General features: G+C 39.9%; 1 protein-coding gene across 1 annotated transcript in view; it reads left to right on the top strand.

Moving 5' to 3' along the window:
- Window positions 1–16,364, top strand: part of MYO3A (myosin IIIA) — a 211,142-nt gene that overhangs the window by 31,271 nt on the left and 163,507 nt on the right. Inside the window, exon 5 of the mRNA XM_008148896.3 lies at window positions 15,846–15,922. Coding sequence (XP_008147118.2) covers window positions 15,846–15,922 — 77 coding nt within the window. The remainder of the gene's footprint in view (window positions 1–15,845; window positions 15,923–16,364) is intronic.

Here is a 16,364-nt window from a genome sequence, read left to right as displayed (position 1 = left end):
TTTAAATAACATTTTCAGAGAAGGTTATAGCTGAATGTAAAGGTTTTAGAATACATATTATTTTAATTTCTCACCTCATAAAATATACAGTAAGCTCATTATTGGGTACTGAAGACTTATAATGGGATGGCTGCTAGTCCTCAAAATATCCAAAATGGAACTCCACCACCTCATCCATCCCCATAAGTCTGCTTTCTATTAAGAGTTTATTGTCTTAGAAAGTCACCAGCATCTATTTTGCTGTTCAAGCCAGAAATCTTAGGCTCATCATTGAGACTTTCCTCGTCTCCCCCTCTCACACCTATAATTAGTCAGAAAGCTCTCTCTCTAATATACAGTACTAGAGGCCCGATGCACAAAATTCATGCATGAGGGGGGGTCTCTTCAGCCCGGCCTGCACCCTCTCCAATCTGAGACCCTTCAGGGGATGTCCGACTGCCAGTTTAGCCCACAGGGATTGGCCTAAACCGGCAGTCAAACATCCCTGTTGAAATCTGGGACTGCTGGCTCCTAACAGCTCACCTACCTGCCAGCCTGATCACCCCTAACCGCCTCTGCCTGCCTGCCTGATAGCCCGTAACCTTTCTGCTTGCCGGCCCGATCGCCCCTAAACACCCTTCCCTGCTGCCTAATCACCCCTAACCACTCTCCCCTGCTCGCCTGCTTGCCCCTAACTGCTCCCCTGCCAGCCTAATCGCCTCTAACTGCCTCTGCCTCAGCCCCCGCCACCGTGGCTTTGTCCAGAAGGAGGACTGGAAGACCGGAAGATGTCTGGTCGACCCGGTCTAATTAGCATATTACCCTTTTATTAGTATAGATATCCTCATATTCCATCTCAATTGCTTCTTCCCAGTTTTAGCTGTCATCTCTGACCTGGGCTCCTGTAGTTACACTTTGCTGTACTTCCTGCTTCTGGTCTTATTCTCTTCCTTATGGTCCATTGTCCTCACTGCAACCAGAGGGGCCCTTTCAAAAAGCTCATCTGGTCCTGCCACCCTCTTGCTCAGTATTCTGTTCAATGGCTTCCTCTAGCCCAGTGGTTCTCAACCTTTCTAATGCCGCGACCCTTTAATACAGTTCCTCATGTTGTGGTGACCCCCAACCATAAAATTATTTTCGTTGCTACTTCATAACTGTAATTTTGCTACTGTTATGAATCATAATGTAATGAATCATTAGCAGAGCCGCCTAAGACCATCAGAAAACACAGATATTTACATTACGATTCATAACAGTAACAAAATTACAGTTATGAAGTAGAATGAAAATAATTTTATGGTTGGGGGTCACCACAACATGAGGAACTGTATTAAAGGGTCGCGGCATCAGAAAGGTTGAGAACCACTGCTCTAGCCCTTGGGAAGGGCTTTCCTTCTGGTCTTCTGTGCTGGCACAGAGTAAGTGCTGAATGATAGATACCTTTTTTATACCCCTCAGTGCTCTCTCCAGAGAGCAAGGTCAGCTTCTTCCAGTTCCTTAAATGTGCCCAACTCTTTCTCAGTCAGGGCTCTTGGCACATGTAATTGAGTACTTCCAAGTACTTTTGGAAGTACTTAAAATTTTATCAACATGCTTTCCTCCTTTGCCTATCTAAAAATATGTCTCAACCCAGTCTGCTTGAGGCACCTCTCTCTGGGGTGAGATCAAGGTTTGTTCCAGAAGGAATGCAAGAAAGTAACTGTAGTAATATTCAATTTTTAACATTCATAAATGGGAATTCGTAGCAAGACTCAGGCTATCTCTTGAGAAAATTCTATATGAATTGCTCTAACTTTTTTTAAGCATATGGAGAGAGAATTTCCAGGGACACACTGTTGAGTTTCACATAAGAGAGAATAGAAACGAGGGAAACCCTTTCCAATTCTGGGGTAGTTGTGGAAAGATGAAACAGAGGAAGAGACAGGAGAGTGAGTTGAGCTTTTTAAAAGTGAAGATGACAATGAGGCAGAAAGGAGCTCTCACCTCACACCGTGCCCACCGCTGCCTTTCAGTGTTCCAGAGGAGGCCGCTGCCCAGTGTGCCGCAGTCCAGGCTGGCGTGAGCCACATTGTTGTTACCTGAGGTGTAGAGATTAACTAGAGGAAGTGCTCAAGTTGAGCTTCCCCAAACCCTTACCCTTAGTTTCCAGAACCCAAAAGTACCTGAGGATCTGGCTGCGGAGCTTCTAAAGAGGGTTCTCAGGAAGGGAAGTGTGGCACAGAGCAGATCCCCTGGGCCAGGTCTGCATAGGTGTCCGAGCCAGACCTCAGAGTGCTCTGAGCTCTAGCTGAAGCCAACCCCAGCCTTCATCTGCTGGGAAGAAAGCCCTGCTTGCACAAGGAGAACAGACCCAAAGTTCACCAGATGCAGATACTAGCATCGGAGGCCAGCAGTACCCCAAAAGCCAGGCAGACGAAGTCACGTGGCTCTAGAGAGTAGAGACCCACCACTCTCTTCTCCCTGCCCACAAGGAGTTATAAGCCATCCCTCATCCTATATGGACAGTCCCATCTTCTGGAGAGAAGAAGGAGTAGGGATGTCATCTGAGAGATAGAGCAAGCACACTTTTATCCAACAGAGATTGAACTCTATCTGAAAGGACTAAGCTTTACTTCCCTCCCAGCCAGTGGGTAGAGGCATAGGGATAGACCCTATACCTATGAAGAAATTACAGTTTCTCTGTATATGTAAGTGTAGTGTCATTAAATTTTGTGACCAGTTACAAGCACGATGCTTTCCCTGCATAGAAATCTCTCCTCAGCCCTGCACACGGCTAACTTCTTTTTGCCGGCTGAGTGCCTCCCCGGCACCCTATACATTATGTAGCCATCCAATGGTCATACTTGATTGTAATCATGTGCTTAATTTGACCACCTTCCCTGCTAAACTATAAGCCTCATGATGACTGGGTTCTCCCTCTGATCTATCACTTTGTCCCTAGAACCAAGCATGATACTGGCACATTGAAAGGGCTCAATAAACACTCATGAATTAATGAATGAATGAGAGGTAGGGTTTTCTATACAATTTTGTAGTCTTGACAAAGCCATTTAAAAACTCCAAGGACATTATCCTGCTCATCTACAATTATAAAAAAGGTAGACCTCACAACTGATTACTATAAAGAGTAAACAGGATGATACAGATAAAATTACTGACATTTTACAATTTTAAAATATCTGAGCTATTACTCTTGTTATAGAATTATAATCTCATGTAGCCTCTAGCTCAGTGTTGTACACAGAGTAGGTACTCAATAAGTAGTAAATACATACTTTATTAAATAGTTGCTAAATAATGAAAGTCTGAGTACCTAAAAGTCGTGCCTCTTTCTGTTTCAATATATATGACCTTTGCTAAAGTAAGGTCAGTATTACTTTAAATAGCAAACTACTATTTAATTACACTAAAAGTGAGATTCAGTTTGGTAATACTAGTTAAGAAAATCTTTTGATTTTTTGCTAAGTGGATATGCTTTTACAGAAAACCACCAGACACTTCGGAGACCAGAAAGTCAAGTGAGCTTGGAAATGTTATTAATGAAATCCATTAGCAGTCACTGGTGTATGATCAATCAAAAAATAATATGACCTCCCAGGAGGTAAACCCCTTTAGGCAAGTCAATTAATGTCAGAAAAATCAGTCCCTATCTGGAATAGAAAAATGAAAGAGAGACTATACTTGAAGGGTGGTTCTCAGTTCTCATTTCTGTGGATTTCTCTCTGGGGAATTTCATTTCTAATAGGAGAGTTAACATTTCAATACAAAAGTACAGAATGTACTTCTTGTAATTTATTTATACATTGTTCTTATGACAGAATATTTTATGGCTTTTAGTCTCTTATTACTGACAAGCCCAAATTTAGACTAAATCCCCAATGAGTAATGTAGGTGGAAGAGAAGTTATGACTTTTCTTTTATTAAAACCCACTTTTTAGCATCAAGTGAGGCAATTGCATCTGAACTTTAAAACTTGGAAGTTCCGCCGAAACCGGTTTGGCTCTGTGGATAGAGCATCCGTCTGCGGACTGGGGGGTCCCGGGTTCGATTCTGGTCAAGGGCATGTACATTGGTTGCGGGCACATCCCCGGTGGGGGGCGTGCAGGAGGCAGCTGGTTGATGTTTCTCTCTCATCGATGTTTCTAGCTTTCTGTCCCTCTCCCTTCCTCTCTGTAAAAAATCAATAAAATATTTAAAAAAAAAACCCAAAAACTTGGAAGTTCCTTTTATTCCTTTCTTTCTTCCTCAGTAATTCAGAACCATAGCCTTTAGGTGGGGAAGAGCAAGCGTGGAAGTGCGGGGTGGTATAGCATGTGGTTCAGGCCCGAAATGGGTGAGGAAGGCATTCATGCTGGGAGGGTGTGTGGTAGTGTCTTGTTGAGTCTCTGAGTGGGACAAGAAGAGCATTCACCTAAGAGGAAGAGGAGGATCCCAGTCAGGTTGTCAGTTGAATTAGGTAACAAGGGCACCTGTGTTGCAGTCAAGATGGAGAAAAGAGATTATTTACATAAAGAGGGCTTAACACAATCAGGAAGAATAATGACAGTGGAAGCCAGGTTTCTTACTGTTAGAGAAAAGAATGACAACTATGGAAAGGGAGAAAAATGAACCCAATGCTATTGGATTGGAATTGGAGGTTTCAATGTGAACTCCTGATTTTTAATATGTATAGAGGGATATAAAAATAAATATGTCAACATTCAAGTTTACAACAACATGGGTGGACCTTGAGAACATTATGCGAAGTGAAAGTCAAACAGAGAAAGCTAAGAACTATGTGATTTAACTCATATGTGGAATATAAAACTGAAACTTATGTATACAAACAGCAGTGTGGTGGTTGCCAAAGGAGGGGGCTGGAGGAAGAAAGGGGTCCTAATATGAGGTGACAGGAGAAGATTTGCCTTTGGATGGTGGGCACATGGTCCTATATACAGATTTTGTAAATTAGTAACCCACACATGTAACCTATATGTTCATGTAGACTAATGTCACCCCAATAAAATTTAAAACAAAAATGAAAAAAAATGTTTCATAAAAAATTAGGAATACATGTATGGTGTGTGTGTGTGTGTGTGTGTGTGTGTGTGTGTGTGTGTATTATCTAGATATTTCTACTAAGAGGGCTTGCAAGCATCGATACCCCAAAGTCAAGCACATCAAGCACCTAAACACTTGCTTTTTAAATATAATTCTCAACTAGGAAGAAGTGGGGATTTTTGGAGAAGAGCTGATTTTTAGGGCTGTACAAGATGAACCTAGGCCTTAGTGTGCCAAAAAGTAAGGCAATGCTCAAAAAATGTTAGAGGCATGTCTGAAGGACACAGAAGCCAAATTGAAGCTATTCTCATTGATCAAATCTGGGAGCTTCAAAATAATGATAATAATGGTGGTAACAGTGGTAACCCATTGAATGAAACAGAAATCCATTAATCTGTACTTTTGCATACTTACATACATGAATAAGTGAATGAAAAGAAGCAAAAGCCTTTTCTTACAGAAGAATGCCAACTAATAAATATTGAAGAAATAATAAAATTGTTCATTTGGCAACTATTTTAGTAAGAATTAATTCATCCCAAAATGCAAATGGATGATAAACTGCCTGGTTAAGTTTTGATCCGAAATAGGATATTTACATTGTTTCAAAGGACCTCTGCACAAAATACTTAATTACAAAAGAAGAAGAGAAACTTTATAGGGAAGAGTCCTGGCAGACCCAAACTTCATCAAGTGATCAAAGTGAACACAAATAGTATTTGGAAAAAACGAAAATCACATAATTCCTGATAGGATGCAGTGAGAAGACTTCAGTATTGTTGCCGTTATATTCCTGTCAAAAATATAACCACGAAGGAATATCTGACAAATACACAATCAGGAACATTCTACAAAATAACTGTCCTGAAATCTTAATGTCAAGGTTGTAAAATTCAAGGAAAGATGAAGGAACTCTTCCAGATTGAAGGAGACTAAAGAGACCTAACAACTGAATGCAGCACATGCTCCTGGGTTGGATCCTTTCATTGTAAGAGCATATTTGGGACACTTGGTGAAATTTGAATGGTGTCTGTAGATTAGATGGTAGGAATGTAACTGTTATATTTCCTGACCTAAATAGTTGTGCTGTGGGTATTTAATGGAATGCCCGTGTTTGTAGCAATTACACACCAAAGTATTTGGGGGGAAGAGACATCATGTAGCCCACTTACTCATAAATGGTTCAGATAAAAGTTATTTGTACTTCTTTTGCCAACTTTTCTCTAAGGTTGAAATTATGTCAACATTTTTTTAAAGTTATGGAGTAGAGTTGGAGACTTAACACAGGTCTAAAGATATTTGTGTGTGTGTGTGTGTGTGTGTGTGTGTGTGTCTAAAGATTGTATATATATTTGATTGTTGAATAAATCTTAAAAATTTGAGAGCTAGTGCTTTATAGAAATAATGTGTTGGCGGGGGGACTTGGGGGGTCAACAACATTTAAAATATGGCAGAGCTTTAGAACTTTTAAAAAAAATTTTTTTATTGATTTTAGAGAGGAAGGGAGAGGGAGAAAGAGCTAGAAATATCAATGATGAGAGAGAATCATTGATCGACTGCCTTCTACACATCCCTCACCACCGGGGATCAAGCCTGCAACCTGGGCATATGCCCTGACATGGAATGGAACCATGATCTCCTGGTTCATAGGTCGACGCTCAACCACTGAGCCATGCAGGGCAGGCAGAGATTTATAATTTTCATCCCTATACAATTAATATTTTATTCAGCTAGAATTTGAATTTTTTACTTTGGGGAAGTGACTTTTACTTGAAAGAAAAGACATTTATAATTTTTTTTTATATAAAGCAAAACCATAAATGGAATCTCTTTTAGAGTTTTGTAGTTCCAGCTGAACTTGTGGACTCAAGTATTCCTTGAGCTGAACATTAAGTTGAATTAAGCCAATCAACCTTATAGATAATGTTGTAAGGCTTAGTCAAGGGGGTATTTTAGTTGTAAGGACAAGAAACCCAGACTAGCTCCAGAGGCCATCTCAGATAAGAAGAACAGGACAAAGGGGACTGAAACAGAGACAGGAGAATGGAAGGCAAGAATCTCGACTGCTTTTTGCCTTTTTTTGTTGTTGTCAATCCTCACCAGATTTACACAGATTTTTTAGAGTGGAAGGGAGGGGAGAGGGAGGGTGGGAGGGGGGGAGAGAGAAAGAAACATTGATATGAGAGAGACACATCAACTGGCTGCCCTCTCTCAGGGATCAAACCTGCAACTGAGGAACTTGACAATGACTAGGAATCAAACCTGAGACCCTTCAGTCTGCTGGGTCGACACTCTAACCACTGAAAAACCGGCCAGGGCCTGCTTGTTGCCTTTAGTTCTCTCTCTCTCACTGGAGAAACCAAATCTCTCTCCCTGCTTCTCTTTGCGAGTCTACAGACCAGTCTCTGGAGTTTCATGTTGCCCATCCAGCCTAATAAAAAATACAGCCTCAACCTTCCAAGTCTGTATGAATAATCTTATTGGTTCATTGCCAACAGCTAACTGACCCAGATTTTCAGCATCCCAAGTCAGAAGGTATTTGGGGTGGGAGAAGGAACTCAGTAGAACCAGCTGGGCCAGATATCCCCTTTTAATCCAACGAGCCATGACTGGGGAATGGGCTGATATGGTACAGTCAAGCCTCCTTGGGCCTGCCTATTCTGCAGATAACTGTGAATAACGACTTTTAAAAAGAGGATAGGGAAAGAGAGCGAAAAAGATATTTTCTAAATATTCTAGAAAATATTTTTTCTTATTGATGTGCATTGCCTTATATTCTGAAGATGTTCAAAATTTTAGTTTTTAATTGTTGAAAGTAAATTATATACTTAAAGCACACCAAAAATTATATTAAGAATGGATTTCAGACATTTCAAAGTTTTTATTTAGTAACAGATAAAAGGAAATTTTACATCTAGGGATTTACCTAACAAAAAAACAAACTGTAGAAATTTTAATAACAACTACCAAGTATTCCTTTCCATGGTGTGATATCTTTAGGTGAACCAAAAAGGACTTTCCTTTTTTAAAAAAAAAAATGATTAAATTGATTGATATTTAGAGAGGGCGATAGGGAGAGAGAGAGAGAGAGAGAGAGAGAGAGAGATGTCAATTTGTTGTTCCACTTATTTTTGCATTCATTGGTTGATTCTTGTATGTGCCCCAACTAAGGATCGAACTCACAACCTTGGCATATCGGGTTGACGCTGTAACCAAGTGAGCCACCCAGCCAGAGCCACTTTCCTTATACTTTTTAAGAATCACCTCTTTGCCTCCTCAGTTTTTCTCATTGTAAAATAAGTGTTTGGACTAGAACTAAATGATCTTAGTCTGCAGCTTAAAATTTTAATTCCCAAAGAGCTTCAAGCGAGTAGATTTTTATGGTGAGACAGGAGACAGGACAATGGGGGAGGTGAATGGGGAAGAAAGAAAATGAGAAAAAATTAGATAAGATCAGTGATGATAGTGTACCCTAAGTGAGGAGTATTATATATACTCAACTCTCTGTAACTGAGGTTCAATACTATGTATATATGCACACATGTATACAAAGTCATACAGAATAAATGGCACAGGCAGCTCTAGGTGCATAGTTCGTATGTTCAAAGCCAAGGAGAGTGCAGTGAGCGGTAATCTTGATGCCTTTAGAGACAACACTACACCATGTCCATTATAAAATATGAGCTGAGTATTAAAGAAAGGGAGAGATCTAGTGCCAGGTGAACTGTATAGTAAGTACAGGAATGTCAGAAGATTTTTTATATCCCTTATATGCAAAATGTTGTGTGAATATGAATTTTCTAAAGAGAAAGTATACAACTTTTATGAAAATCACTAAGTAGATTATAACCCAAAACTAATAAAGAACCATTAATTTATTCCAATCTCCTAAATCAACAATGAGAAAAGCCTGGTCCCACTGTGAGAGGGATGTGAACTATAACTCCAATGCTCACCTAACCTCCGTTAAGTCCCTACTCTGGGGGAACAGGGCAACCTGAGGCATCTCCTGAAATTAGTGTCAATTCAGAGTTAGTGCTCAGTAATCCCAGAAAAAGTATGATTATTTCCTTTTTCCTACTGTACGGTCACCCTGGGAAAAGGCCATAGGTCCCTTTGGGGAAGGTTGAAGAAAGATTAATATATAACTTTTTGGCAGTGTGCTGGGGTTCTTCCTTAAGGGTTTGACCTCCCCTTCATGCAAGTATTTCTGGGTCTATAAAGGACAAGAAGTCTTGGACTTGATGGAGGGGCCATGACTGTCTGTTTTTATGATCCAGTTAGACTTTTGTTCACTTAACTTAGGAGTATTTTACTTACACAAATCAAGTAAGAATTTAGTAGGCTTCCCATCTACCACTTTTAGGAACATCGAGATCCCATAGGCAACACTATTGGTCTCTGCAAGTCACACTCTTCTGATTACTGCTTTGACTCTGCTGCTCATTATGGGAATCATGTCCACCTTGACTTTGGCAAATGAGGGTCACCACTTGGCCCCCACCACTCTGTGATCAATTATTCCCATTGCATTGAGCTTTTCCTCTTTAGTTGAAATAGTTCCAATTATAAGTTCTAGCCTACAGAGATGAGTGATAACAGAACTCTTCAAGGACTATGAGGCTCTCCTCAAAAAGTTATTTCTCACAGTTCTGTTGAAAGATATGGCCTATGAACCCTCCCATGTTGGATGATAAATCCACTCTACCATTCCACTCTTCCTAAGCCTTTGAATCCTTTCCTCTAGAGCAGTGATGGGCAACCTTTTGAGCTTGGTGCATCAAACTTCGCCAAAAAACTGAGCATAACTCGGGTAGTATGTCACTTTGAGGAAAAAAACATTATTTCACAAATGTTTCATCCTCAGGAGCAGCAAATGCGGCCACCTCAGCAGCCGCGTGTCATCAGAAATGGCTACGCGTGTCAGTGCTGACACACGTGTCATAGGTTCGCCATCACTGCTCTAGAGTAAACCAATGTAGTCCTGGTATTTCAAATTCATGTACTGGGAACCACTTTTTGGTCCATGTCTGAATCAACCAAACAAACAAACTGGTAGAGAGCCTTTTTAACTCCCCAAGCTACAATATTAATTGCAATGTCTCTGCTTAGAGGCCCGGTATCAGTAAATTGAGTCTGATCCAAATTTATGTCCCTTCCACCCTTATCCTATACCTTTGATGAACATTCCCATACATATTCCCTGAATTTCTGTATAAATCTGAAAAGTGAAGTCATTCTTCGTACTTTTGTATCTCATCTTTAGGGTCCTGCTGGGACTTGAGTCTAGTGTTGGTTTAGAAGCAGGGAGATGGTTAGGGAGGGTCCTAAGAGAATAAATGTCTTCTGAGGCAACCACATCAGAGGAAGCATTACAGTTTCCTTAGTCAGGTGCGAAGCTAATCTCTTTTGATGGGGTTAGAGCGGTTACCAATTGTACCAGCAAAGAAATGTATCATAATTTAGTGGCTCAAAGTCTCCAGCTTCACCAGGTCCACATTCTAATGTTCAGGATCCCATTCCTTTCCAATCAAGGCCCTCACTTTAACAGTAGACACCCTGTGAGGTTGGGAAATTTAATTTGCAATTCAGCCACTTGCAAGATGAGATTCTGGGCTTGGCTTTCAGCAATCTCAGCTCTGCAGCTACATGAGAGAAGGGTCTCTCTCAGGGCAGACATGGTAGCTTTCAGGTCATTTATGCAGCACTTGAGCTGGGAATTTGAATCCCTGAGCTCATCCTTTTCTTTCCTCACTTTGTCCAGTGACATTAGAAGCAAACAGCCAATCTCATTATACTCATTAGTTTGACAAAAACGTTTAAAGAGGTCATATAGATGGTCACCCTGAATTGTACCTCCTGTAGGTGTTTGGTTACAGGTATCCAGTGATGATATTTTGCATATCTCTATCACCACATCATTCATGGACTATCAGTGCTCTTTCCTACTGGAAATAGTGATTAGTGTCTTTAAATCTAATCAGATTAGAAAGCCAATTCCAGAAGCCTGAGAACTAGTTCAGAAAACTCATCTTTAAGATTCTGTGTCTCTAGAACCACTCTCAGTATCAAAATCAGTATTAGGGTTCTCCAGAGAGATAGAATCAACAGGATATGAATGTGTATATGTATAAATATAGAGACTAAGTCTCCCTTATGAGAGAGACTCATGTAACTGTGGAGGTGTGGCAACTCCAAAATCTGATGGTAGGCTGGCAGCTGAAGACCCAGAGGAGAGTTGCAGTGCATCCAAAGGCAATCTGCTAGAAGAACTTGCCCAGTGGAGGTCAGTCTTTGTCCTATGAAGGCCTTTCACTTATTTAATGTAGCTCTCCGAATTATGCAGAATAATCTGCCTCACTCAAGTCCACTGATTTAAATGTTAACCTTATTCAAGAAACACCTTCACAGAGCCTGGCCAGTGTGGTTACGTGGTTGAGCGTTGATCTATGAACCAGAGGGTCACGGTTTGGTCAGGGCACATGTCCTGGTTGCAGGCTGGATCCTTAGTAGGGGGCATGCTGGAGGCAGCTGATCCTGATTCTCTCTTATCATTGATGTTTCTATCTCTCTCTCCCCCCTTCTTTCCTCTCTCTGAAAACAATAAAAATATATTTTTAAAAACATCTTTACAGACTACACCCAGAATCATGTTTGAGCAAATATCTGGGCCCCGTGGCTCAGCCAAGTCTATGCATAAAATTAATCATCACACCATCTTAACTTCCTCAACAAAATGAGGATATTAGATAGTGTAATAAATTTTAGGGCTCCTCTGGTTGGAAAAATTTTATATTTTCATAACTTCAATTCTTATTCCCACAGTATTTTGTTTTTTAACAAACAAACCCATGGTCTTACCTTTGGTCTCTTGAGATGTCAAGGGTTTTACTGGATGGTTATAGAAAATCAAGTTCCCTGAAATTTTCTGGTCTGTTTGAATCATGTTGGAAACACACACATGTGATGTTTGTTTTGAGTTCCTAAGACCCTCAAGAGATCTTCTGACCGCGTGTATGAAGCCTGGACATTTATCTCCCTAGAAATGGGACTAATGCAAAAGGGACCAGATCTGCTGTACAGCCACCAAACAACCCAGGATGCCTTATGGAAGGGGCTTAAAATAGCGTGACAATTCTCCAGCAGTGTCGTCGAGCAAAGGGCTGAAGAACCATTAACATAAACCCCCTTCATGTTCCTGTGGCTTTAAACGGACTACTGACTTCTCCTCCAGTCTTTTTTCTGTTCAGCCCTGACCTCTTTTTGGCCTCCTGTTCTTTCGATATCCTTTCACTACCCCAACTTTCTGCCTGGAATTTTCCACCCTTTGGCGTTTTCTCTCTTGAGATGCTTATGTAACTTTACTTTGGTGACTTATTCCATTAGTTCCTCTCTGGACAAGATGATTTCCCTAATCTCCCTTCCCAGGGCTCCTGAATTCATAATTTGGATTCCTGTTGCCTCTTAAAGTCCTTTGTGTCCATCATTTCTTAATAGAATTTATATTTTTCTACCTATTAACTGCTTTCCTTGTGAGAATTTATACTGAATCAAAATGCCACGTGTCCTCAGGAAACTCATTTTTCTCTCCAGTTGAAGTTTACTACTCTGAAAATGAACATTCCTGACCATTAAGTTGCCTTCTAGCTCGGAAGCTCTTTGGCTGTGTTAGTAAATGATATTGAGGTTTAACAGTCATTGCAGACGCAGTCAGCAAACATGAAATTTGGTAAATGACTTCCTCTGTCACTTTCACAGTTGGTGTCTGTCCTGTTTCTATGTGACAATCATTCAGTATTCTCCAACTCACAGGTTTCTTTCTTTCTCTTTTGTTTTTTATCCTCACCCGAGGATATTTTTCCATTGCCTCTAGAGAGAATGGAAGAAAGAGGGAAAGACAGAGAGAAATATCTATGTGAGAGAAACACATCGATTGGTTGCCTCCTGCATGAGCCCAGGCCAGGGCCCTGGATGGGGAGGAGCCTGCAATCAAGGCACATGCCCTTGACCGGAATCAGAATCAAACCCAGGACCCTTTGGTCCACAGGCTGATGCTCTATCCACTGAGCCAAACTGGCCAAGGCATAGGTTTCTTGTTCTACTTTTTGTTGTTGTTGTTAATCCTCATCCAATGATATTTTTCCATTGATTTTTAGGGAAGAGAGAGGGAAAGACAGAGAAACAGCAACGTAAGAGAAACACATCGATTGGTTGCCTCCTGCATGAGCCCTGACCAGGGCCCGGGCCAAGGTGGAGACTGCAATCAAGGCACGTGTCCTTGACCAGAATTGAACCTGGGGCCCTTGGTCCGCAGGCCAACGATTTATCCACTGAGCAAAACCGGCTAAGGCTACTTTGTCCTTTTTTTTACTTTTTTTTTTTTTCTTTATAATCTGAGTTGAATTTTTGTTTCCATGTAGTATGAGACTCCAAGAGCATTGTAATTCATTACCTCAGCACTCCTTAGATCTGTTGTCTTTGAAGGGAATGTCAATCAATACCAGGATGTTTGCAAAATATTATCGGAGTGCAGAAAGAAATATTCATACCTTATTACAGTTATTTTAATATCTTTTATAATTATCTTCATTTTATATTTCATAATGTCTAATTAATATGTCAGTAGATATTTAGAGAATTGTCTTTATATCTATGTACAGTGTACTTGCTCAAAAGGTTTTTACTGTTTAGGATGTGTGATTAAAGACATTGGAAGTAAAAACATTTGCTCCTTCATATGTAAAATCATTAGGGTCTTGTATTAGTCAGGGTTCCTTGGCTGTAAGCAACAGAAGCTAACTGACCAACTGTGGCAAGAACTGAAACAACACTGGCTGGCTTGCAAAGTCAAGGGACCACCGACCTCCTAAGAAGAGAGCCATGGCAGCCGTGGACCTCACATGCAGCCTCACCTGGACTTATCCTTAGAACCCTGCCATTGGCTGACTCAGCTCCAGTTATCTCCTTCCCTGAGAGTCCCCACTAAAAATTCACACTTGTAAGACAGAGAGCCTGAATGGTCTACCTTTTGTCAGCATCCTTTCATAAATATCTTCTGTGAAATATTTTCTGCCACCTGTGTCTATAAATTCAGATGCTGAGACATGAATGCTTGCTGAAAAATGCCAATTATGATGATATAACTCACAACCAGAAAGAGAAAAAATGTATCACGTGATTAGCTAAAATGTTATTTTTCTGCCAGAAGTAATACTTCTGATTTTTTACTTGGTTGTGGTTTTATTCTTTCCCCTTCCATTTCAATTGTATGATGTTTGAATTCTTAAACAATTTTTATGAATTTGAAACAAAAATATAAAGAGTCAAATATAATTTAAAATTTTTTATAAATAATTAGAAACCCTTAAATTATATTTTGGTAAATTTAGAATCAATTTTAAATTAAATTGCTTTTTAGATCCTTTTCTTCACTTACATAATTAATTGTATATCGATATTACTGTGAAATTCAAGCTTATTCACTTCTGCCTTTAATTCATAGATAAAGACAAGTTAAAATGTTTAGAATTAAATTTAATTTTTCTGAAAGTAGAACGCCTGGAGTAGAAGTAGAGGATGTCTTTTGGAGAAATGTGATTCAATAAGTGCTGATTCCCTTTCTTCAGATAGTCTGCTAGAAAATATTTAAGGGAGAACCTTCAAGCACAGGTTAGAAAATCTCCTTTGAATTTGAAAAATGATTTAGTGAGGATTTTTTTCTGTCAACTAAATTTTTTTATAGGCAAAATATGAAGGCCAGAGATGAAGAGTCTTTTTAGGACAGGATTTACATGTAGATGGAGTAGGTCATTAAGGGATGCAATTAATGTAGAACCAAAACATACTACCTGCCCCTTTGCTCAAGTTCATTTCCACCAGTGAAATGCTCATTTGGCTGAATTTCATGATAAATGTCAAATGTCATCTTAAAAGAATCAAATATATCCAATTTTTAATTTCTGTTAGTGCCTTTGTTCTATTTGGCTCGTAAGATAAACATCCAGAGCCTAAAGCAAATGTGACACCTGGGAGGTACTTTTCAAAACAGGGAATCCAGGGAGTGGGAGCCCGGGATTTGGATATAACCCATCAAATCCAGAGGAGGTCAAGGGAAGCAGCACTGAACAGTCAGAAGCAAGTAACCAGGCCCCGTGTGAAGAGCAGGAGTGTAAAATGCCAGGAGAGAGACTTCCCTCCTAATTTTCTTAAGGGTCAGTTATGATTATGTCTAACCAGTTGGAATTAATGGGATGATATGATTGAAATAATTGGTTGTACCTCTTCATTGTAGTCCTTTGGTTTATATTCTCTCTCCAAGAAAAGAACAGATTCTACTAATGGTGCTGGTTTAAATAGATGCTATTAATTTGAAACTTCCAGTCACCCCCTAGGTGAATACCACCATAAAATATTTTCATATACACCAGAAATTGATAATGGGCAGAGGGAGGAAGGAGGTAGGAAGCATACCATTCAAATAACAATTACATGCCAAAATATGTATTATAAAGTAAAAAATGTAGAAGGTCAAAAGAAATAGAGGTTAGTAAGATCAAAAGCAGATTAAAAGTCAGCATGGAGGACTTAAAACTTGAAATGGGGCTTTAAGGATGTATGTTTGGAGATGAGAAATGAAAATCAGGGGACCATTCTGTATTTTGGCTGTGCAAAAATCCGGACTTGGGAAACTTTAATGTAAAGTTCAAGTCCAGTGGCAGCTTAAGGGAACAGAATTTTAATATTACTTTGTAAGAAAATTTACTGCAGTTAGAATCTGTTTATGTGAAACATTAATACAAGAAGTAAGTCTTGTCTCTTCCTTCCAGGTGTGTCCGCACAGCTCACCAGCACCTGGCACCGTCGGAACACATCTGTAGGAACACCATTCTGGATGGCTCCTGAGGTCAGATAGAATTTTGAGGGAGACAAATGTCATATTTGATCCTTTCTGGCTTTCCTTTTCATGAGTATTCTCTCTCTCTCCATACATGTTTTGGAATAACTCTAGAAGAAAATGTCAGTGGTGTTGCTTTTATGTGAGGTTTTTGCATGTGTGAGGAGGAACATGGGAGGTGCTGTGAATGAATATGTGAGCAGATGAAGCATTGCGTGAATGAGTGAATCAGAGGAGATAAGGAGAAATTGCTTGAAGCCTTAATTTTTCATTAAATTTACTTTTCATTGTTTAGCATGTTTCTATATAAATGATGTTTAGATTCTGTTTTTAAATTGTAACAGAAATATAATGAAAACCACTAGCCTTATTGAAATCAGACTCAGGTCTGTTAACCTAGACAACAGACTTCTCTATGGAGTCATTCTCCTCGGGGACTGTGCTCAGTTTT

This window comes from Eptesicus fuscus, chromosome 2 (assembly GCF_027574615.1).
Source record: "Eptesicus fuscus isolate TK198812 chromosome 2, DD_ASM_mEF_20220401, whole genome shotgun sequence".
NCBI lineage: Eukaryota > Metazoa > Chordata > Mammalia > Chiroptera > Vespertilionidae > Eptesicus > Eptesicus fuscus.
Note: the sequence above shows the minus strand (reverse complement) of the source record. Positions and strands in the feature narration are given on the sequence as shown.